This window comes from Erinaceus europaeus, chromosome 2 (assembly GCF_950295315.1).
Source record: "Erinaceus europaeus chromosome 2, mEriEur2.1, whole genome shotgun sequence".
Classification (NCBI taxonomy): domain Eukaryota; kingdom Metazoa; phylum Chordata; class Mammalia; order Eulipotyphla; family Erinaceidae; genus Erinaceus; species Erinaceus europaeus.
The window spans coordinates 46,189,836-46,215,747 of NC_080163.1; the positions used below are offsets into that span (position 1 = coordinate 46,189,836).

Consider the following 25,912-nt stretch of genomic DNA (forward strand, 5'->3'; position numbering starts at 1 on the left):
CTACTGGCTTGGGTGTAGGGAAATGTAGACCTCTGTCTCACATTATGCTAATAATTACCCTAGAATATATTTATAAAGAATACTATTTATTTAACGTTTTATGGAATATCAAAGTTTGTCAAAGTTCTGTACACTGTATAAAAAAGCATATATTTGAAGATTTCAAGGTATGTTTAGATTGGAAAATATTGTTGATAGTTTCTCAACCCAGACACGGGGTGGCGCTGCAGGCTAAGATTAGAGATAAATAGCTCTAAAAAAGCTTTCCTTTGCTGCATTACGAAATTAAAACACTCAGAAGAAGCTCTGACAACCGTGCTGGGTCACCTATAAGTTTGGGCAGCAATAAACTAAATTAACTTAATATTTAAAGCAACAACGTGAGGATTACAGCTAACAAGAAATCAAAATAGAATACCCTAAGCCTTTTTGTGGTTACTGAGAGGATTGCAACACAAGGACTCCAACATGGAGATGCTGGAGAAAATTCATCCAAACAGGCAAGTGATGTTCTTTATGTTGATGGTGTTCTCTCAGGTTTGTCCTGAGCCTGTTCATTATTCTGTGCTGGAAGAATCAGAGAGCGGCTCCTTTGTAGCCCATCTGACTAAGGACCTGGGCCTGACAATTGGGGAGCTGGACAGCCGATCTGCTCGGGTGGTGTCTGATGACGACAAGCTGCGTCTGCAGCTGGATCACCAGACTGGAGATTTGCTTTTGATGGAGAAATTGGACCGGGAAGAGATATGTGGTTCCACTGAACCATGTGTACTACATTTCCAAGTGGTCCTGGAAATTCCAGTGCAGTTTTTTGAAGGCAAATTATCAATCCAGGACATAAATGATCATTCCCCAGTTTTCCCAGCTAGGGAAATGATCTTGAAAATACCAGAAAACAGTCGGCCAGGGACTCTGTTCCCACTGAAATTGGCTCAGGATTTGGATGTGGGCAGCAATAGTCTTCAAAAATATACTATCAGCCCTACTTCTCATTTTCACATAGTCACTAGAAATAATAGCGAGGGCAAGAAGTACCCAGATTTGGTGCAGGATAAATCACTGGATCGAGAAGAGCAGGCTGAGTTCAGTTTAACTTTGACCGCGGTAGATGGTGGGTCTCCACCCAGGTCTGGCACCCTCACTATACAAATCGTGATCATGGATGTTAATGATAATGCTCCTGAGTTTGTGCACAGTCCATATAAGATTCAGGTCCTGGAAAACAGTCCTGTAGATTCCCCAATACTTACTGTCTTAGCTAGGGATATAGATGATGGAAACTTTGGGAGTATTTCGTACAGTTTGTTCCAACCATCAGATGACATTAAATTGATTTTCTCAGTAAGTGCACTCACAGGAGAAATCCGACTGACAAAGCAATTGGATTTTGAACAAGTTAAATCTTATCACTTGGAAATTGAAGCTACAGATGGAGGCGGCCTTTCTGGAAAAGGCATTGTAGTCATAGAGGTTGTGGATGTGAACGACAATATTCCTGAACTGATCATATCTTCACTTGTCAGCTCCATCCCAGAAAATGCCCCTGAAACTGTAGTTTCTATCTTCCGAATACGAGATAGAGACTCCGGAGATAATGGGAAAATGATATGTTCGATACCAGATAATGTACCATTTATATTAAAACCAACTTTCAAGAATTTCTACACCCTGGAAACAGAGAGGCCGCTAGACCGAGAAGAGAGAGCCGAGTACACCATCGTGATCACGGTGAGCGACCTGGGCAGCCCGCAGCTGCAGAGCCAGCACCAGGTGACTGTGCGCGTGTCCGACGTGAACGACAACGCCCCCGCCTTCAGCCAGCGCGCCTACACCCTGCGCGTGCGCGAGAACAACAGCCCCGGGCTGGCGCTGGGCAGCGTGCGCGCCTGGGACGCGGACGAGGGCGCCAACGCGCAGCTCAGCTACTCGCTGCTGCCATCGCCCTCGGCCCCGGCCTCGCCCTCGGCCTCGGCCTCGACCGGCCGCCCGCAGCAGCCGGCCCCGGGCGCGCTGGTGTCCATCGACACCGACAGCGGGCAGCTGTTCGCGCTGCGCGCCCTGGACTTCGAGGCGCTGCAGGCCTTCGAGTTCCTGGTGGGCGCCACGGACCGCGGGTCGCCGGCGCTGAGCAGCCAGGCGCGGGTGCGCGTGCTGGTGCTGGACGCCAACGACAACGCGCCCTTCGTGCTGCACCCGCTGCAGAACGGCTCCGCGCCCTGCACCGAGCTGCTGCCGCGCGCGGCCGGCGCGGGCTACCTGGTGAGCAAGGTGGTGGCGGTGGATGGCGACGCGGGCCAGAACGCCTGGCTGTCGTTCCAGCTGCTCAAGGCCACGGAGCCCGGGCTGTTCGGCGTGTGGGCGCACAGCGGCGAGGTGCGCACGGCGCGGGCGCTGAGCGAGCGCGACGCGCCGCGACACCGGCTGGTGGTGCTGGTGCGGGACAATGGCGACCCGCCGCTGTCGGCCAGCGTCACGCTGCACGTGCTGCTGGTCGATGGCTTCTCGCAGCCCTACCTGCCGCTGCCCGCCGCGCCCGACGCCGCCGCCGCCGCCGCGGGTGCCGCCGCCGCCGGAGCGCGGCCCGAGCGCCTGACGGTCTACCTGGTGGTGGCCTTGGCCGCCGTGTCGTCGCTCTTCCTGTGCTCGCTGCTGGCCTTCGTGGCCGCGCGCCTGTGCCGGCGGGCCGGGCGGGCTGAGGCGGCGGCGGGGGCTCTGGCGGGGCCCGAGGGACACTTTCCGGGACACCTGCTGGACGCGGGCGGCGCGGGGACCCTGTCGCACAGCTACCAGTATGAGGTGTGTCTCGCGGGGGACAATAGGAATGGTGAGTTTAATTTCCAGAAGCCAGTATTCCCCAAACTCTTTGTTCAGGACACTGAGAGAGACATTAAAGAAAACCCTGATAGCAGGAATAGCTTTATATTTACGTAAGTACTGTAGTTGGCCAGTTTTGGCAGTCTTAACTACCTTTGCCTTTCCAATCTTTTAAATACTGTATTGTCTAAATGTGTATACCAAGTCCAAATATGCATGTAACCGATTATACTAAATTTCCTCTGTAATAATACTGCGCTTTACATTTTAGTTGTACTGGCTCAAATATATATATATATATATATATATATATATACATATATATATATATATTCGATTTTTCCCCATGTCATTCTTTCTATAAATTAGTCAACTAGGCTTTGAAGTCATTTTACTTAAACCAACTTCTTAGTTAATACCAGCTTATGAAACGTCTTAAAGCTAACTTATAACCTGGCAATTTTAAATATAGTGGTACTTTCCTTTTCTTTAAAGTTTTATCTTTGCAAATTGAGATTGTTTGAAAGTCTTTGTAACAACCTTTTTTCTTGTGGATTTTCTTGCTATGTCTCCTAATAGCTGAGACCATATACATACACATACTTATTTTTCCCAACTTGCATTGAGCATGTATTTCATTAAAGTATTACTACACAACAGGATTGTGATTTTCTCTTATCGTTAACAGCAAATTAGTGACAGATTAACATAGTTATTTAGTTGATATTTACCTAGTACATTGTTAGTATTCCATATTTACTGATATTAAATGTTTCTTTTCATTTATTAATGGAGAGAGGGTCTTTTGCAATGGCATGTTCACCAAATGAATTTGTCAATCCATTAATAAAACTATTTTAAAAATCTTAAAACTTGGGTTATGGAAGAGATAGTAGTGGTTATACAAAGAGACTCATGCTTGAGGCACCAAAGTCTCAGGTTCAGCCCCACACACAACTATAAACCAGAGTGGAGAAGTGCTCAGAGTAATAATAAAGTAATAATAAAATAAAACAAAAAAGAACTAGGTCGGCAAAATACCTCACTTGTATAGTACATTGCTTTGCGTGTGGGAGTCCCAGGTTTGAGCCCATTCTCCACTGCATTGAAAGAAGCTTAGGTTCTGTGGCTTCTTTCCCCCTTGCTGCCTCTCTCTATTTGAAGAAAAGTCAGTATGGAGTAGCAAAGCCTTAGAGATATCTCTCTCACACACACACACACACACACACACACACACACACACACACACACACACACATCATACTGCTTTATAATAAAGATTAATTTAATGCAAGGGAATGAACCACACCTAGAGCATCATTCTGGCATATGTGGTACCGGGTATTGAACTCAGGACCTAGTGCATATGCACTCTATACATTGAATGACCTCACTGGCAGCAAGATTAATTTTAGACCTTTAAAAGCTAAAGGCTTCAATACTCTGGAGGGGATTATATTTTCTTTTGCCGTATTAACAGCAATTCAAATGTAGCTTAATATATTCTCTTGATTTTCCTGTTACTTCTTCCCATGTTTCAAAAGAAACATAATTTCTTCCAAGTTTATCCTAATCTATTCATATTTGATTATCAAGTGGTAATATAATTTCACCTTAAACTATTATGCAAATATGGACAGCCTTTTATCAATAAAATGATGTTTTTTAAAGATAGATAAGAGGCAGAGAGTGAGAGAGACAGAGAGCATACATCAAAGCTTCCGTCTGTGTGGTGCAGGCCACGTGAAACTTATGGAAAAGCAGCACACTATATAAGTGAGCTATTTCACCAGACTACTGGTGATGGTGATGATAATGATTTTGCCACTAGGGTTATTGCTGAGACTGCATTTCAGCATTAGGAATCCACTGTTATGGCTGCAATTTTTTTTCTTTTTTTTGTTTTCATTTTTTACAGCTTTCTATTATATCTGATAGGACAGAGAAATTGAAAGGCAAGTAGGAGATAGAAAGGGAGAGAGCACTTTAAAAGGATGCATTACCAGAAATAGACAATAAAATGTTCATGCCTAAGTTGTCTGAAATATATTCATTATCCCTAAAAGAAATAATAAGATGTACAAATTTAAACTGTGGGCTAAAGAGGTAGGTAGCAGTTACTTGTGGGAGGGACTCACATGTGTGAGTTCCCAAATTCAATTCCTAGTAGTACCACAGCTGAGTGGTGTTTTGGTAAAAAATAGTTAAACTGAGATATCATAGGTGAGAAATAGGCAAATTAACAATCAAAAGGAAACTTGATATAACTTTCTTAATTCCTTTATAAAAAACATGCATTGAAAATATAGAAGATATGAACACACAATTTATTTAAGATAAATACAATGTAAAAGATATAAACAATATGCAAACTCACATATGTAACACATCAGAGAGAACACACATCATTTCATGTTTATATAGAATATATAAGTAATAGATATTCTGGGTCATAAAGCAAACTTGAAAACATTTTTAACAATTGAAATTTTTCAGAATGTGTCTTTTAACTACAGTGATAATAAAAAAATAAAAATATTGTAAATCCCAAAATGTTTCAAGACTAAATGCTATATCCATGGGTCAGAGAAGTCATAGAATAGATTTCATATATGGTCTTGAATTTATCAAAACAGAACTTAGAGGGAAATTTTAGATATCGAAATGCCTGTTAATAAAAAAAAGACTAAAAATATCAATAATATAATATTGCATCTGATGAGATTAGGAAAGTAACCAATCAAATGCAAATAATGAAGGAAGATAATAATACAGAGCATGTGAGTATGAATAAGTAAATACACCAGAACTGGGCCTTGGAGATAAAACAGTGGTTATGTGAAGACCCTTATGCCTAAGGCTCCAAGGTCCCAGGCTAAATTCCTGGAACCACCATAAGCCAACGCTGAGCATTGCTTTGGTAAATAGAATAAAAAAATAAAAAGACAGGGTGGGGGAGAGTCAGCATGATTGTTATACAAACAGACTCTCATGCGGGCCGGGTGGTGGCGCACCTGGTTAAGCATGCATGTTAGAAACAGACTCTCATGCCTGAAACAACCAAATTCAATCCCCCAACCACCATAAGCCAGAGCTGGGGAAGAAAATAATTATAATCATAGGGGGCCAGGCAGTGGCACACTCGATTAAGGTTAAGGGCGCATAGTGCTAAGAGCAAGGATCGAACGCAAATATCCGGGTTTGAGCCCAGGCATCTCCACCTGCAGGGTGCTCGCTTTATGGGCAGTGAAGCCAGTCTACAGGTGCCTACCTTTCCGCCCTCTCTCTCTCTTCCCCATCCCTCTCGGTTTCTCTCTGACCTGTCAAAAATGGAAGGAATGACCTCCAATAGCAGTGGATTTGTGGTGCCAGCACTGAGTGCTCCAGTTGTAACCCTGGAGGCAAAAAGGATATATATAGAGAGATTATATATAATCTATATACATATCCTAGAGGTGGTGGTGCATCAGCTTAAGTACAAATATTACTATGCACAGGGAGTCGGGAGCGGTAGTGCAGCAGATTAAGCTCACGTGGCGCGAAGCGCAAGGACTGGCATAAGAATCCAGGTTCGAGGCCCCAGCTCCTCACCTGCCGGGGAGTTGCTTCACAGGCCGTGAAGCAGGTCTGCAGGTGTCTTTCTCTCCCCCTCTGTCTTCCCCATCTCTCCATTTCTCTCTGTCCTATCTAATAATGACAACATCAATAACAAAAACAATAATAACTACAACAATAAAAAACAAGGGCAACAAAAGGGAAAATAAATAAAATTTAAAAAAATATATTACTATGCACAAGGACTTAGGTTCAAACCTCTGGCCCCCCATCTATTGGGGGAAGCTTTATAAGCAGTGAACTGGAAATGTCTGTATCTGTCTTTCTCTTTATCAATTTCTCAATGCATCTATTCAGTATATATATATATATATGTCTATATATATATATAAATAAAAGGCAATTCCACCAAGTCACAATTATACACCAAGAATATCATGTGTCAACAACTGTACTGTAAACCGTTAGCCTCCCAGTAAAGTGATATTAGACAAAAGAATATCAGTAAGACTGAACACTGGATATTTGTGGTAATTATCAGAAGTAAAAACTTAAGTGGCCCAGGAGGTTGTGAAGCAGGTAGAGTACTGGGCTTGCAAGCATGATGTCCCAAGTTTGACTTCTGGCACCACAAGTGTCATAGTAATGCTCTGGTTCTCTCTTTTCTCATGTTAAAAATATATACCTATTTTTAAAATAAATCTTGTAAGATTAGTAAAGAAAAAAAAAGTAAACACCAATATCAGGATAAGAAAAGAATATCCCTAGCAATCCTGAAGAAATTAAGAAAACAAGAAAGGGATACTAGGAACAACATCATATCAAAATATTTGATTATTTATGGAAAATGGAAAACATGTCTTACAGCACAAATTATTAATCTGAAATAAGAATATAGAAAACCTGACTAGTAATATTTACTAAGTAAATATTTCACTAAAAGCTTGACCAGTCCAATTGACACTGTAAACTCTTCGAAGTACATTTGGGATATCTGGTAGAAAATTATATGAACTCTCTTAGAATAAAGAAATGTCTCAAATAATTTTTGTGCTAGCCTAACTTGAAGTAAGTCATGACATTTAGACTTGAATAGGACATTATAGTAAAGGAAAATGTAGATCTTTATCTTTTATAAACAGGTGAAAATTTTCTAAATAAAACAGAAGGTAGTATTATTTGGAAATATATAAAATGTAAGTAGTAAATAGGAATTCCACATTTTGAGAATACAAATGCAATATTTGAAAATGAATAAGTATACTCCATCAAACTAACAGATAATGGAAAAATAATATGATAATCTGAATGCATACAGAAAAAGTGATTTGATAAAATTCAGCATTCATTCATGGTAAAATTGTTAGCAAAAAATGAAAGGAAAGTTTGAAAATATATCTGAAACCTGTATTAAATATTATTCTAATGGTAAATTGTTGAATTTACCTCAGTCAAACAAGGAGCAAGTGTTCTTGTCTCTACTATTTGACTTCAGGATTTTACTATGGGTCCTACCAGTGAAATAAGGTAAAGAATAAATAATAACACAATTGTTAGAAAGGAAGACTTGAGAATGTCTTTTTAAAATGACATGATGTTATACATAAAGTACAATGAACCTATAACTTTGATCTAGTAGGATTAATAAATGAAGTTAGCAATAGCATGGGATATAAGGTGCATTTGAATACAAATTATATTTCTGTTTTTAATATTTATGTATTCCTTCTTGTTGCCCTTGCTTTATTGTTGTAGTTATTGTTGTTGTTATTGATGTCCTTGTTGTTGGGTAGAACAGAGAGAAATGGAGAGAGGAGGGGAAGACAGAGAGGGAGAGAAAGATAGATACCTGCAGACCTGCTTCACCGCCTGTGAAGCGACTCCCCTACAGGTGCTGAGCTGGGGGTTCGAACCGGGATCCTTATGCCGGTCCTTGCTCTTTGCACCGCTTTGCGCCAATTGCGCTTAACCCACTGCACTACTGCCCGACTCCCACAAATAATATTTCTCTATAGTAACAAATACCAGAAAGTTTAAAAGTCTCAATTGCCATATAATTGCTTCAAAAACATAAAATACCCAAATTCAACATAAACCACATCAGACTTTTACATTGAAAAATAAAGTATCATTGAGAAAATGCCCTAAATAAATATATGTGTATATGTTTCCTACTTATAAGACTCAGTGTTGGAACTAAGTCAGTTCTCTTCAACCTATATATGTAATTACATCCTAAGTTCAGCAGATATTTCTTTGTGAAAATTCACACGCTCAATCTAAAGTTTATATGAAAAAAAGGGACAACAATAACCAAAATGATCTTGTGAAAAATTTACAAAACTGGAGGACTTGTTTGCCAGGCAACAAGACTTTTCATAAAGTTATAGTAATTAAGACAACATGGTATTGCAGATCAAGTAGAGAAATGGAAAATGTATTGAATAAGGTTACTTAATACTTCAGAAACAATGAGGAGAATGGACTGTCTTTTCAATAAGTGGAAAACAGTCATTTGAATATTAATATGGAAAAATGATTACTTTTTCAATCATATGGAAAAATTAATTTCAGGAAGATTATAACTCTAAATGTGAAAATTAAAATAATTATTTTTTTCAACACACACCAACCCAGAATGATTTTGTTATCTGAAGGTACAAGTACTTAAATAGGACACATGATATCCTAACCATAAATTTTAAAAAAATTGACAATATTAAAAGTTTTATTTATTGGGAGTCGGGCGGTAGTACAGTGGGTTAAGCGCAGGTGGCGCAATTGCAAGGACCTGCAAAAGGATCCCGGTTCGAGGCCCCGGCTCCCCACCTGCAGGGGTGTCACTTCACAGGCAGTGAAGCAGGTCTGCAGGTGTCTATCTTTCTCTCCCCTTCTCTGTCTTCCCCTCCTCTCTCCATTTCTCTCTGTCCTATCCAACAACAATAAAAAAGTTTTATTTATTAAAGATACGTTTATGGAGTTCAAATATAAGCCATAGAATTGGAGAAGATATTTGTAACACATACATCTAAAAAAAAAAATCTATATCAAAAGTATATAAGAAATTCTAGAGATCAGTAAGGAAAAAAACCAAAAGTCTTAAATACACAAAAGGCTTGATAAGCACTTCATAATTCTTATCACATTTATGGGACAAAAAATAATATATTCAGTTAATTAGTGATGGAAATGCTATTCCTAATTAAAGTTATAATATATAACAGGGGAGCTAGCATAATTGTTATTCAAAAAGACTTTCATGCCTAAAGCTCCAGAGCTCCCAGTTTCAATCGCCTGCACCACTATAAGCCAGAGCTGAGCAGTGCTCTGGTAAAAAAAATTTTTTTAAATATATTATTCTATATATGTTATATTGTACATATGATATTACATATATTAAATTATATATATATATATTACTACCACACATCAGAGTGCTTAACATTAAAGACAGTATTCAATTTTGACAAGGATATGGAACAGCTTAAATTTTCACTCCTGGCTTATTTTCACAAAAATGGCATGTGAAATATATGTAAACATATTAATCGACAATAATTTAAGTCCTAGAAATATATTCTACATGAATGCACACATAGACACTGAAAGATCTGTACAGGAATGCTGCAGTGGGGCACAGCAGAGGCACACACAGTAGAGCATACACATGACCATGAGCAAGAACTCAGGTTCAAACTCTAGGTGACCACATGCAAGGAGGAAACTTCACAACCAGTAGAACAGTTCCACAGGAGTCTCTCTTTCTCCCTATCTCTCTCTGTGTCTTTATCAGAAAAGAAAGAAAAAGGAATAATAAAAAGACTGCAACAGCTTACTTCTTGATATAATCAGCATGCAGGCAGAGTCTCAGCCATAACTATAGTTATGGTTACATAGGATGATATAGCAGCATTATATGTATACCAACTGGATAATGGAGAAGTAAATCATGGCTAGTCATAAAATGGAATAATACTAAGCATGAGTATAAAATAAACAATAATATGCAGCAGGTTGTCTCCAAATACAGTACTGAGTGAAAGAAGCCAAATTCATACAAATTCCATTTGTATGAAAGCTTACAAAACTCACAAACCATACAATAACTGCAGTCAGGAGTGTACTTACTTTTAAGGGGGATGCCAGTGATCAGATGCCAATGGAAGGGTTTCTGGGGCTTTGGTAATGTTTTTGTTTTAATTTCATAGTGTGATACAGGAAGGTGTTCAGTCCTTGAAAATTCATTCAGTTGTACACATGAAATTTGCACTTTTTTGTGATATATGTTTCTAAGCAAAAATCATTCTATTAAATTGTAAACAAAAAAAAGCTTCTTACTATAATCAAATAAGAAATCCACAAGATAAAGCTTATTTCTATACTCAAAAGACACTTCTGTGAGGAACACTAATTTATTATTTGTTTATTCTGAAAAGTATTCTTTCACCGAAAGTTAATTTGACTGATGATTATTAGAACACTCCATAAAAAAAAACTTTTAAAAAATACTGATACACACTGAGGTTATAATTTGGAGTGAAATGACAAATGCTGTTTGCACTAGTGAAAAAGCAAACGCCTGGTGGCGCTGCAGGCTAGGAGAATGAATGAAGGGGCTACTCCGTCGCTACTCCGGACGCCATTAAGCTGGAAATTAGAACACTGAATACTTCCTAGGAGAAGGAAACATTTTAGGAATCATCTAATGACAGAAATCTTCAGAAAAGCATCCGTCTAGTACAAAGGGCAGAAAGATTTAACTTCAGATTATTTAGCAGATGATCTAGGCTGATTATGCACCTAATTTCCACACACACGTGGATCGGGTCTGAACAATGGAGACTGCGCTAGCAAACATGACATGGAAAAGGCAAGTTATCTTTCTTGCTATATTGTTGTTGTTGTGGAAGGCTGACTCTGCAACAATTAGATATTCCATGCCAGAAGAAATAGAAAGTGGCTCCTTTGTGGCCAACTTGGCAAAAGACCTGGGGCTCAGGGTGGCGGAACTAGCCACCCGGGGTGCGCGAATTCACTACAAAGGAAACAGGCAGCTCTTGCAGCTAGATACAAAGACCGGGGATTTACTTCTCTTTGAAAAACTAGACCGGGAGATCCTCTGCGGGCCAAAAGATCCTTGTTTACTGCATTTCCAACTGTTATTGGAAAACCCAGTGCAGTTTTTTCAAGCTGATTTGCAGCTTACAGATATAAATGACCACTCTCCAGAGTTCCTAGAGAGGGAAATGCTCCTCAAAATTCCAGAAAATGTCTTACCAGGGTCTGTGTTTCCTCTGAAAATAGCTAAGGATTTTGACATAGGCAGTAACACTATTCAGAACTATACAATTAGCCCGAACACCTACTTCCATGTTGTCACTCATAATCGTGGAGAAGGCAAGAAATACCCAGAGCTGGTGCTGGATAGAGCTCTGGACCGGGAAGAGCAGTCTGAACTTAGTTTAACCCTAATGGCGCTGGATGGGGGGACTCCCCCCAGGTCGGGGACCACTGCAGTCCATATTGAAGTACTAGACATCAATGATAATGCCCCTGAGTTCTTACAGTCGCTCTATGAGGTAAAGGTTGCCGAGGACAGTCCGCTAAACTCTTTAGTTCTCGCTGTTTCTGCTAGAGATTTGGATGAAGGGACAAACGGGAATTTAGCCTACACTCTCTTTCAAGGTGATAAAAGTCAACCTTTTGCAATAGACGAAGTAACAGGAGAAATTCGACTGAAAAGAGCATTAGATTTCGAGGCAATTCAATATTACAGCTTGGAAACTGCAGCAACAGATGGCGGGGGCCTTTCAGGAAAATGCACTGTGGCTATAGAGGTGTTGGATGTGAATGACAATGCCCCAGAATTGACTATGTCTACGCTCAGCAATTCTACTCCAGAAAATTCCCCAGAGACTGTAGTAGCTGTATTCAGTGTTTCAGATCCTGACTCCGGGGACAACGGGAGGTTGACCTGCTCCATCCCGAATGATCTTCCCTTTCTCTTGAAGCCCAAGTTGGAAAATTTTTATATGTTAGTGACAGAGAGGCCGCTGGACCGAGAAGAGAGAGCCGAGTACACCATCGTGATCACGGTGAGCGACCTGGGCAGCCCGCGGCTGCAGAGCCAGCACCAGGTGACTGTGCGCGTGTCCGACGTGAACGACAACGCCCCCGCCTTCAGCCAGCGCGCCTACACCCTGCGCGTGCGCGAGAACAACAGCCCCGGGCTGGCGCTGGGCAGCGTGCGCGCCTGGGACGCGGACGAGGGCGCCAACGCGCAGCTCAGCTACTCGCTGCTGCCATCGCCCTCGGCCCCGGCCTCGCCCTCGGCCTCGGCCTCGACCGGCCGCCCGCAGCAGCCGGCCCCGGGCGCGCTGGTGTCCATCGACGCCGACAGCGGGCAGCTGTTCGCGCTGCGCGCCCTGGACTTCGAGGCGCTGCAGGCCTTCGAGTTCCTGGTGGGCGCCACGGACCGCGGGTCGCCGGCGCTGAGCAGCCAGGCGCGGGTGCGCGTGCTGGTGCTGGACGCCAACGACAACGCGCCCTTCGTGCTGCACCCGCTGCAGAACGGCTCCGCGCCCTGCACCGAGCTGCTGCCGCGCGCGGCCGGCGCGGGCTACCTGGTGAGCAAGGTGGTGGCGGTGGACGGCGACGCGGGCCAGAACGCCTGGCTGTCGTTCCAGCTGCTCAAGGCCACGGAGCCCGGGCTGTTCGGCGTGTGGGCGCACAGCGGCGAGGTGCGCACGGCGCGGGCGCTGAGCGAGCGCGACGCGCCGCGACACCGGCTGGTGGTGCTGGTGCGGGACAATGGCGACCCGCCGCTGTCGGCCAGCGTCACGCTGCACGTGCTGCTGGTCGATGGCTTCTCGCAGCCCTACCTGCCGCTGCCCGCCGCGCCCGACGCCGCCGCCGCCGCCGCGGGTGCCGCCGCCGCCGGAGCGCGGCCCGAGCGCCTGACCGTCTACCTGGTGGTGGCCTTGGCCGCCGTGTCGTCGCTCTTCCTGTGCTCGCTGCTGGCCTTCGTGGCCGCGTGCCTGTGCCGGCGGGCCGGGCGGGCTGAGGCGGCGGCGGGGGCGCTGGCGGGGCCCGAGGGACACTTTCCGGGACACCTGCTGGACGCGGGCGGCGCGGGGACCCTGTCGCACAGCTACCAGTATGAGGTGTGTCTCGCGGGGGGCACCGGGACTAATGAGTTTAGGTTTCTGAAGCCCATTCTACCCAATCTCCCATCCCAGTGCCCTGGCGAAGAAATAGAGGAAAACGCAGTTATTCCAGTTAATTTTGGGGTCAATTAAAGAATGTGATCATGATGCTATGTATTTTGACAAATATCTCTATTTTACCCCCTAAATATACAGTTTGAGACCATCATAGATAACATTCTCATTTATGATATAATGCTTATTTTCCTCTTGTATTGAGTATGTCTTCTATACTTTATAGTGCCTTTTTCACTCAATGCTTTTAATCACACAATGCTATTCTAAATCCATGCATGCTCTTGATTCTCCTTAAAACTCTGTTGCTTTTATTATTTGTTGTAATAAACTGTCTTGAAATCAAATGTTAGTTCTCTCTCTTGTGGCAATGTGGTCATACCACTCTGGGTTTTTTTTTTTTTTTTTTTTGGGGGGGCGAGTCATTCGAGCCCTGAATCTTCCTCTTGTGACATATACCCTCCCTTGGTTCTATGGGACTTCCTTCAGGTACCTTACCTAATTATGCAAATATAATAGAGTATAATGAATGTTTTGTGTCTAGCTACTACCTCTCAAAGATCACCAGAAACACTAACAGAATAAAGTTGGGTTAACTGATTTGTAATGAGTTCTGTGGGACACTATAGGAACAAGAAGTTTTGGCCAGGAGTTTGCACAACTGGTAAAGCACACGTTACAGCAAGTTCCAAGTTCCCTGTTCTCAACTGCAGGGAAGAGGCTTCACTACTAACAAAACACTGCTGCAGGTGTTCCTCTCTCTCCCCCCATCTCTTTCTCTCTCTCTACCTCTTCCCCTCTCTCCTCAATTTCTTTTTGCCCTTATCCAAAATAAATTAATAAAATATTAAAAGTTACAGAAATTGAGGGCGGGTGGTGGTGGTGCATCTGGTTTAGCACACATATTACCATGTGCAAGGGCCCCAGATGGAGCTTAAGGAATTATGTTAAATGAGACAAGCCAAAATGAGAAGGATGAATATGGGAAGATTTCACTCGTGAGCAGAATTTATGAAACAAGGAAAAAAAAAAAAAAGGAAAACGTAAAGTAAAACTTGGACTAGTTTGGTGTATTGCACCAAAGCAAAGGACTCTGGGGAAGGAGGACAGGGAGAAGGAAAGGGGGTGGGAGGACTTTTCAGGCCCAAGTACATGATAATGGACCTAATTTGGGTTTAAAGTGTTTTGAGACACCTATCTTGGTGAAATGAGAAATTGTACTCATGAAGGCTGGGTACCTGGTTGAGCGCACTTGCTACAATGTGTAAGGACCCTGGTTTCAGCCCCCAGCCACTATCTGCAGGGGGAAAGCTCTGCGAGTGGTGAAGTTGTGCTGCAGGTGTCTGTCACTTTTTCTTTCTGTCACCCTCTTCCCTCTTGATTTCTGCTTGTCTATCCAATAAATAAATAAAGATAAAAATTATATAAAAGTTGTACCCATGTGCCAAAAACTGTACTGTAAACCATTAATCTCCCAATTAAAAATACATTAGATTTTACTTTAGGTTACACTGAAATAAATGGTCAGAGAACTAATTCTTTAGGATGTGGCTCTGATAATGGCAGGATACATATTTTCATATACTTTGTTTTTATATTTGTTTCAAGGATGTATCTATGTTAACTTTTTTTAAAAAATTACCATTTTTATCTAGACTATATTTTAAGCATATACTATTTAATGCTCAACATTATGGCACAACTAGTACTCCCATTTTAGATATAAACAAATTGAGACATACAGTGTTAAAATAACTTGCCTAATGGTAGTGGAAAGAATAGTCATAATGCAAAAGGCTTTCATACGCGAGGTTCTGAGATCCCAGGTCCAATATCCAGCACCAGCATAAGCCAGAGCCAAGCACTGCTCTAGTTTAAAAATAAATAAGTAAATAATTGGTCCAAGGTCACCATGCTAGTAAGTAGCAGAATCAGGATCAGGATCAGAATCCAGACAGCCTAACATAAAAACTACTGTTTTTTTTAAAAAAAGTTTTAACTCTGTTTTGAAATATATTCAATATTTTTAAAAGTTATATAATGTATATGTGCAATTTATCAAAAAATATTCACCCATTCAGAATGTTTAGCAGAAAAAGGAGAAATTCTACACATGTACTAACAACTGTATTTGTTGTTTATTGTAAACCATTAATTCCCCCCCCAAAAAAAACTAAAGGAGTTTGCCACTTGCAAGTTACTAGTGCCACAGAGAAAGAAACAAGGAGAATTTAACTCTCAACAAGGAGAAACACAATAAAGTAGACGCAGAAACACAAGCCATAGAAATATGAGACAACCTTAAAATATGAAAGTGGAGAAAGAAATGAAAATAGGATGTTCAAGCAAAGAATGGTGAGACAAGAATTGTTTAAGAAAGACTCTTTTAGATGCATTTACATATAATAATATGTATGAATTATATGTATATACCTTTATATATAACACACTTATATGTAAAAATATTTACCCAGGTACCTATTGCCTTGTCTAAGAGTTCCAGCAATGCCAAGGCCTTGGAAATCCTTATGTGCGTCTATTATAACATCTCTGATATTCATGAAAAGCATCAACTAGCCTGAATGTTTATTAAGTATTTGTTCTTCTTTACATCAGTAACATATATACATTTGTTTCTAAACAACACATTATTTAGTTGCTTTTAAAAATTTTTTATATTTATTTTTCCCTTTTGTTGCCCTATTTTTATTATTGTTATAGTTATTGTTGTTGATGAAGCTTCCTCCCTGCAGGTGAAGACTGGAGGCTTGAACTGAGGTCCTAGAGGATGATAATATGTGTGCTCTATTGGGTGTGCCGGTCGGTATACCCTATATGAGTGTATATTATTACTAATTCGTTTTGGCTTTCTGAAGAGTTTTGTTACTATGAACAATGCAGTTATAAGCATTATTGAATATATTTCCTCATGCTCTTGGAGAGGAATTCCTTTTGAGTACATTGACATCTAGGAAGGCACTCTGTACTAAATCAAGAACAAAACAGTTAGAAAAGCATTCTGCCAGTATTTTCTTCTAAGTATTTTTTTCCCTTCAGGGTTATTGCTGGGCTCTGTGCCTGCACCATGAATCCACTGCTCCTGGAGGCCATTTTCCCCCCTTTTGTTGCCCTTGTTCTTGTAGCCTCCTTGTGGTTATTATTATTGCCATTGTTGTTGTTCGTTGTTGGCTAGGACAGAGAGAAATGGAGAGAGGAGGGGAAGATAGAGGGGGGCAAGAAAGATAGACACCTGCAGACCTGCTTCACTGCCTGTGAAGCGACTCCCCTGCAGGTGGGGAGCTGGGGGCTCGAACCTGGATCCTTACGCCCCTCCTTGCGCTTTTTGCCACATGTGCTTAACCCACTGCGCCACCGCCCAACCCCTTCTTCTAAGTATTTTATCATTCCTGGTCTAACATTCAAGTTCTTGATCTATTTAGAGTTTGCTTTTGTGTGTGGTGAAATGTAGTGGTTCAGTTTCGTTTGTTAGCATGTTTAAACCCAATTTTCCCAACACAATTTGTTAAAGATACTGTTCTTTCCCCATTTAATTCCCCTTTGTCAAAAAGTCCATAGTAGTGGAGGCCTACTTCTGGGCTCTCAGTTCTATTCCATTGGTCAATGTGTCTTTTTTTGTTCCTGTTCCAGACAATTTTCATTACAATGGCCCTATAATACAGTTTGAGATATGGGAGTATGATATCTCCAGTTCTGTATGTTTTTCTGAGGATTACTTTGGTGATTCTAGGTATTTTCTAGTTCCAGATAATCTTTTGTAGTTTTTGTTCTATTCTCTTAAAAAGATAGGTGGTATCTTGATGGAGATGGGATTTAATTTGTATAGGGCTCGTTTGATCATGTTAATTCTTCCAATCCATGAACATGGGATATATTTCCATTTTTCTTTTGTTATCTTCTTTTTCCTTGAATAGTGGCTCATAATTTTCACTATATAAATGTTTCATTTCTTTTTTTTTTTTAAAAAAAGATTTACTCTTAGATATTTTTTTCTGCTGCTATAGTGAATGGGACTGATTTCTCTATATCTTCTTCTTCTGACTTAGTGTTCAAATAAAGGAATGTCAAATTTTCATATTAATATTGTTGCCTGACACGTTAACTATATTGCTTGACACTTTTCCATCTTTAAAACACCAAGTTTTATAGGCATTTCCAATGTCCAATTGCAAGGATGACAAAACCAGAAATAAACCAATGGGACTATATCAAATTGAAAAACCTCTGCATAGCAAAAGAAACCACCACACAAAGAGAATCCTTACAGAATGAGAGAAGATCTTTGCAAGCCATATATCAAGACAAAAAGCTAATAACCAAAATACATTAAGAACTCACTAACTCAGCAATACAATAAACAAATGACCTCCTCCATCAGTGAGGAGGTGCTATGAATTAAATATTCACCAAAGAAGAGACCTAAAAGGCTAGTTGACATGAAAAAATGCTCCAAGTTATTGATTATTAGAAAAAAATGAAATTTAGACACCAACAATATTCACTCCTATGAGAATGTCATACATCAGAAATGATAACAAATGCTGGAGAGGTTGTGGGAGCAAAGGAACCCTCGTGCATAAATTGGTGGCATTTAAAAAATTTTATTTATAAAAAGGAAACACTGGAAAAAAAACATAGGATAAGAGGGGTACAACTCCACACAATTCCTATTACAAGAACTCTGTATTCCATCCCCTACCCTGATAGCTTTCCTTTTCTTTATCCCTCTGGGAGTATGGACCCAGAGTCATTATGGGGTGCAGAAGGTGGAAGGTCTGGCTTCTGTAATTGCTTCCCCGCTAAACATGGCATTGACAGGTCAATCCATACTCCTAGCCTGTCTCTCTTTCCCTAATGGGGTGGGGCTCTGGGGAATCCGGACTCCAGGACACACTGGTGGGATTGTCTGTCCAGGGAAGTCTGGTTGGCATCATGCTAGCATCTGGAACCTGGTGGCTGAAAAGAGAGTTAACATATAAAGCCAAACAAATTATTGATTAATCATGAACCTAAAGGCTGGAATAGTGCAGATGAAGAATGGGGGAGTGTCTCCATTTTGTAGATAGCTAGTAGGCGTATTTTAGATATATTCCAAAGGGCCCCTGACTGTACCAGTTTTTTTTCCCTGATCCTGAAACCTGGTATGTAGGTGGATCCAAGTTATTGACTGGGGAGTTGATGTCATGGCTGGCAAAAGTACCAGAAAGCGAGTGCTCAATGTGAAGAGCTTTCAACAAAGACTACTGTATCCTGCTAGGCTGTAATTGAGACTAGATGGAGGCATAAAAATCTTCTCAGACAAGCAACAGTTGAAAGAATCAACTATCACCAACCCTGCTCTGAAAAAATTTCTGAAAAGTCTCCTATAAACAGACCACCATAAATAAGCCATATGTCAGAACACATTAAAAATCTATAAGAATGGCATTAAAATATCTACAATCTTTGACATCAATGTTAATGGCCTGAATTTACCTATTAAAAGGTACAGAGTAGAAAGATGGATCAGAAAACACAACCCAACAATGTGCTGTCTACAGGAAACCCATCTAACTTAACAAGACAAGCACAGACTCAAAGTGAAAGGACAAGCACAGACTCAAAGTGAAAGGATGGAAAACTATCATACAAGCCAATGACCCACAAAAAAGGGCAGAAACATCTATTCTTATATCTGACATGATACACTTTAAAATAAATAAAATTTAAAAAGATAGGGATGGACACCACTTAATGCTCATTGGATCATTCAATCAAGAGGACTTCACAATTGCTAACATCTGTGCACCCAATGAAAAGCCAACTAAATACATCAAACATCTACTGAAAGAGCTACAGCAATATATTAACAGCAACACAGTCATACTAAGGAACTTCAACACCCCACTCTCTCAACTTGACAGAATATCCAGGCAGAAAATCAATAAAGACATAAGGGAGCTAAATGAGGAGATAGATAAACAAGAACTATTGGACATTTTCAGAGTCATTCATCCCAAGAAACTGGAATACACATTATACTCAAGTCCACATGGGTCATTCTCAAGGATAGATCATATATTAGGCTACAAAGACAGCATCAGCGAATTCAAGAGCATTGAAATTGTCCCAAGCATCTTCTCAGACCACAGTGGAATTAAACACTTAACAATCAACAAAGGACTAGGAATAGTCCCAAAATGTGGAAGCTCAACAGTATACTACTTAACAGCTACTGGGTCAAAGAGGAAATCAAGGAAGAAATCAAAATGTTTCGAGAGTTCAATGAAAGTGAAGACACAGCTATCAAAATATTTGGGACACAGCTAAAGTAGTTCTGAGAGGGAAGTTCATAGCCATACAAGCACACAATAGGAAACAAGAAAAAGCACAAACAGCCTGATTGCACATCTTAAATACCTAGAAGAAGAACAACAAAGGAACCCTAAAGCAACCAGAAGGACAGAAATCACTAAAGTTAGGGCAAAAATCAATAACATTTAAAATAAGAAAACCACACAAAAGATCAATGAAAGTAAATGTTGGTTCTTCGAAAAAGTGAACAATATCGACAAAACTTTAGCCAGACTCAAAAAAAAAAATGGAGAAGACCAAAATAAATTGGCTTGTAAATGAAAGAGGAGATATCACAACAGACAACACAGAAATTCAACATATCATGTGAGGCTTCTATGGACAACTATATACCACCAAGCTAGAGAACCTGGAAGAAATGGATGATTTCCTAGATACCTACCAATTTGCAAAACTAAGTAAAGAGGAACTAGATAACATGAACAGGCCCATCACAGCTAATGAAATTGAAACAGCTATCAAAAACTTTCCCAAGAATAAAAGTCCTGGACCAGATGGTTTTACAAATGAATTCTACAAAATCTTCAAAGAAGAACTAATATCTCTACTTTTAAGTTTTCCAGAAGATTGAAGACACTGGAATACTCCCTTCCAGCTTCTATGAAGCCAACATCACTTTGACATCAAAAGCAGACAGGGACACAACCAATAAAGAAAAGTATAGACAAATATCTCTGATGAACATAGATGCTAAAATATTGAACAAAATTCTAGTCAATAGGATACAGCAGTATATTAAAAAGAGTTTTCATCATGACCTAGTGGGGTTTATCCCAGGGATGCAAGGTTGGTTTAATATATGTAAATCAATCAATGTGATCCACCATATCAACAAAAGCAAGACCAAAAGCCACATGGCCATATCAATAGATGCAGAGAAAGCTGACAAAATACAACATCCCTTTATGATCAAAACACTACAAAAAATGGGAATAGATGGAAAATTCCTCAAGAGAGTGCAGTTTATATATAGTGAACCTACAGCCAACAACATACTCAATGGTGGAAAACTGGAATCATTTCCCCTCAGATCAGATACTAGACAGGGCTGACCACTATCACCGTTACTATTCAACATAGTGTTGGAAGTTCTTGTCATAGCAATCAGGCTGGAGCAAGGAATTAAAGGCATACAGATTGGAAGAGAAGAAGTCAAACTCGCCTTATTTGCAGATGACATGATAGTATACATAGAAAATCCTAAGGAAATCAGCAAGAAGCTTTTGGAAAGTATCAGGCAATACAGTAAGGTGTCAGGCTACAAAATTAACATTCAAGAGACAGTAGCGTTCCTCTATGCAAACACTAAGCTAGAAGAAATTGAAATCCAGAAATCAATTCCTTTTACTATAGCAACAAAAACAATAAAATGTCTAGGAATAAACCTAACCAAAGAAGTGAAAGACTTGTATACTGAAAATTATGAGTCACTACTCAAGGAAATTGAAAAAGACACAAAGAATACTTAGAGGACAATATTGGCAGAACTCTTTTCCGCATAAATTTTAAAGACATCTGTCGTATGCTTTACATCGGTTTGTTCCAGCCCTCCCCCGCCAAGAGAATTGGATCAGTCCTGTTAATTTCGCGGGCCTGCTTGGCCCCGCCCCAAGGAACCCCGAGAGAGGGTTCCTGAGTCTGAGAGTTCCTGAGTTCCTGAGTTGGAGAGTTTCAGGGTTACAGAGTAAGAGAGAGTTCCACAGTGGAAGAGTTTCAGAGGGTTCCCCAGTACGAGAGTTCCAGAGTTCCAGAGTTGGAGAGTTCCCGAGTTACAGAGTAAGAGGGAGTGCTTGTGCCGCCGCAAAGAGACAGCAGAGTTCTGTTTGGTGATTAGTTTGTCTGAGTTTATGAATCGTTGTTCCTGAATAAAGAAATACAGCTTCCCTGCCCAGCCGTTGTCTCCGCGTCTCTGTTACCCACCCGTGAAGCTAGCCAGCCAGAGCTTCCGAGAATTTTAACAACAAATGGCGCCCAACGTGGGGCTGACCTGCGCATCTCTCAGATAAGTAAAGACAATTTGGCTACCTATGCACGATGGCCTTCTCTTCTGCTTGTGAAGAGATCTCCAAAGGCCTCTGCTCTTTCTTCACGAGACTGTTTTGCTGTTTCTGGAACATTTATCTCTGGACCACTCTGTGGTTTCCACTCGCTCGGACGAACTCAGAACAGTCAGCGGGAAGAGCCAGCGGGAGGGAGGCGAGGCGCGGAGCTGCCGTTTCCACCTGGTTAAACAGCCAGCCAGCCGGCTGCGCCCAGACAACCCCGCGCACCACGCTAGCAGCCCCGCAGCCCGCAGGAGGCTGATGCCAGCCCGCAGGAGCCCGATGCCACCATGCAAGAGCCCGATGCCAGCACGCTAGAGCCCGATGCCAACACGCTAGAACCCGATGCCAACACGCTAGAGCCCAATGCCGCCACGCAAGAGCCCGAGGCCAGCCCACAGGAGCCGGCTCTCCACCGCGTGGATGCATGATCCCTCCACGCTGCTCACCCACTGCGAGCAGGGCAGCAGACATGTCAGGGCCATGGGGCAGGGCCACGGCGGCCTATCATGGCCGCCACCCCTGGGCACCTAGGCTCACGCCTTCTATAAAGATGGCCTGCCTGCCCTCTTTCTATGAATTCTGGAACCATCCCGGGCCTCCCGGGCCCCCGGGCTCCCTGCCGAAACTGGGCACACGAGATCTCCAGCCACTGGTCCGGTCTAAAGGCAGACAAGCTGGAGTACGCAGAGATTTGTGCAGAGATCGCAACCTGCAATTCCTAAAAGTGAAGCTGCGCGGGAAGCCACCTCCGGATGGTGAACCCCCCCCCCCAACAACTAAGACAGTACAGATTTAAATTCGTGTTTAAAATGACATGTCTTCGTAACAAAGGTTTCTCTCCTTGTGTATTAATGACCATGTTTATGTGTATGTTTAAAGTTTGGTAAACAGTAACTTTAAGGCTAAATTCTTACTAGACAAAGTTAAATGAAAAAGGTTTTCAACGTAATTCTCATAAAGATAAAATTAACTTACATTTAAAGTCTGAGGTAAAAATTAGTTAACAAGCAATATATTTTGACTAAGTTAGGCTAAACAAAAGGTTAAATAGACTTGTTGATGTGTAAAACTCGCCATTACCTTCTCTATTAGAAATGGTAGATCGAACAATGGCTATGCTAATTATTCTCATGCCTGAGGTTTCCTCTCCGGCCCACACCTAGGGTGTGTCTCCATCTTGAATGGGTGTAACAAAAGGTTAAAAGACGTTGTTGATAGGTAAAAGTCTCAAATTCCTTCTCTATTAGAAACGTTGGATCGTGCAGTAGATATGCTAATAACAAGTTTTGTTTCATAAGTAAGTAAGTTGCAGCCAGCTGCCTGTGGGACTCTAGGCCGTTCCCCGCCCCCATGCAAATGCCCGTCAAGGCAAGTAGCCCCCCAGAGGCAAGAAATGTTTTTTTTTTTCAGATATGGCCCCTCAGGCCTTCCCTTGGCAACATGCTGGTTTTTGTTATATATGTTTCTGTTCACCCCACACCCTTGATACTATAGTCATTTAGTTAAAAAGAAAAGGGGGAATTGTCGTATGCTTTACATTGGTTTGTTCTAGCCCTCCCCCGCCAAGAGAATTGGATCAGTCCTGTTAATTTCGCGGGCCTGCTTGGCCCCACCCCAAGGAACCCCGAGAGAGGGTTCCTGAGTCCGAGAGTTCCTGAGTTCCTGAGTTGGAGAGTTTCAGGGTTACAGAGTAAGAGAGAGTTCCACAGTGGAAGAGTTTCAGAGGGTTCCCCAGTACGAGAGTTCCAGAGTTCCAGAGTTGGAGAGTTCCCGAGTTACAGAGTAAGAGGGAGTGCTTGTGCCGCCGCAAAGAGACAGCAGAGTTCTGTTTGGTGATTAGTTTGTCTGAGTTTATGAATCGTTGTTCCTGAATAAAGAAATACAGCTTCCCTGCCCAGCCATTTTCTCCGCGTCTCTGTTACTCACCCATGAAGCTAGCCAGCCCGGCCAGAGCTTCCGAAAATTTTAACAACAGACATCTTCAATGAAACAAATCCAATTACAAGGAAGACTAAGGCAAGCATAAACCTATAGGACTACATCAAATTAAAAAGCTTCTACACAGCAAAAGAAACCACTACCCAAACCAAGAGACCCCTCACAGAATGGGAGAAGATTTTTTACATGCCATACATCAGACAAGAGGCTAATAACCAGAATATATAAAGAGTTTTCCAAACCCAACAACAAGACAACAAATAACCCCATCCAAAAATGGGGAGAGGACCTGGACAGAATATTCACCACAGAAGAGATCCAAAAGGCTGAGAAACACATTTAAAAATGCTCCAAGTCTTTGATTGTTAGAGAAAAGCAAAGACAACAATGAGTTACCACTTCACTCCTGTGAGAATGTCATACATCAGAAAAGGTAACAGTAGCAAATGCTGGAGAGGATGTGGGATTAAAGGAACCCTCCTGCACTGCTGGTGGGAATGTAAATTGGTCCAACCTTTGTGGATACCCACTTGGAGAATTCTCAGAAGGCTAGAAATGGACTTACCCTATGATCCTGCAATTCCTTTCCTTGGAATGTATCTTACGGAACACAACACACCCACCCAAAATGATCTGTGTACACATATGTTCTCAGCAGCACAATTTGTAATAGCCAAAACCTGGAAGCAACCCAGGTGTCCAACAACAGATGAGTTAGGCTGAGCAAGTTGTAGTATATATACACAATGGAATACTACTCAGCTGTAAAAAATGGTGACTTCACCGTTTTCAGCTGATCTTGGATGGACCTTGAAAAATTCATGTTAAGTGAAATAGGTCAGAAACAGAAGGATGAATATGGGATGATCTCACTCTCAGGCAGAAGTTAATAAACAAGTTCTGAAGAGAAAATTCAAGTAGAATCTGAACTGGAGTTTACATATTGCACCAAAATAAAAGACCATGGGGTTCATTGGGGAGGGGGAGAGAATACACATCCAAAAAGGATGACAGATGACCTAGTGGGTATTGTACTGTTATATGGAAAACTGAAAAATGTTATACATTTACAAAGTATTGTATTTACTGTCGAATGTTAAACATTCATTCCCCAATAAAAATTTTTTTTTAAAAAAGGCAATTTCAGTGACTGGGAGAAGTTACCTGCACATCTGACAAGAGGTTTATATCAAACATTATAAAAAATCATACACTTCAACAACAAAAAATAAATAACTCAAAAGTGGACAAAAATATAATAGCAGTTTTCTAAAGAAGGTATGTAGATGACCCACAGACATGTGAAGAAAATGTTTCACTTCACTTATCATTAGAGAAGTGCACATTAAAACTACAATGAGATACTACCCCACACCTCTGAGAATGGCCAACATCAAGAAAATGGGAAATGACAAATGCTGTCCAAAATTTTAAGAAAAAAGAAATATATTACACTATTGATGGAAATGCAAGATAACAGAGGACCATTTGGACAAGAAGAGTATGGAGAATCCTTAAACAAATAAAAATGAAAATACCTTATGATCATGCAGTTCACGCCTTTACATATATCCAAAAGACATGAAAGCACTGATTTAAAGGTACAGATGTACCCTTATGTTAATGCTGCTTTATTAACAATTGCCAAGGAGTGGAAACAACCTAAATCTCCTTCAACAGACTACTGAATGAAGAAATTATGGAACATATATTCAATTGGGGATACTACCCTGCAATTAAAAAATTTATAATTCAAAGTGAATAGAACTGGAGATGTTTTTGCTTAGTGAAGTAAGGAATGACAACTACCAAGTGGTTTCACTTACATATGTAATATAGGAATTGAAATTCATAAAACCACAAAAAAGGTGACTGAACTATCTCTAAGTCTTTATGAGAAGTAAGGTGGGTTATCATGGAGTGGGAGTATACTGGGTGGGTCACAGAATTTTGTTAGTGGTGTGGTGT

General features: G+C 41.3%; 2 protein-coding genes across 2 annotated transcripts; both read left to right on the forward strand.

The window, feature by feature from the left end:
- Nucleotides 1-256: 256 nt before the first annotated feature.
- Nucleotides 257-3,471, forward strand: PCDHB4 (protocadherin beta 4). Its single transcript, XM_060179637.1, has one exon. The coding sequence runs from the start codon at nt 469-471 to the stop codon at nt 2,929-2,931; it is 2,463 nt and encodes an 820-aa protein (XP_060035620.1). The 5' UTR covers nt 257-468; the 3' UTR covers nt 2,932-3,471.
- A 7,421-nt stretch (nt 3,472-10,892) lies between these two features.
- On the forward strand, nt 10,893-13,936 carry PCDHB5 (protocadherin beta 5). Its single transcript, XM_060179638.1, has one exon. The coding sequence runs from the start codon at nt 11,205-11,207 to the stop codon at nt 13,665-13,667; it is 2,463 nt and encodes an 820-aa protein (XP_060035621.1). The 5' UTR covers nt 10,893-11,204; the 3' UTR covers nt 13,668-13,936.
- Nucleotides 13,937-25,912: the final 11,976 nt, after the last annotated feature.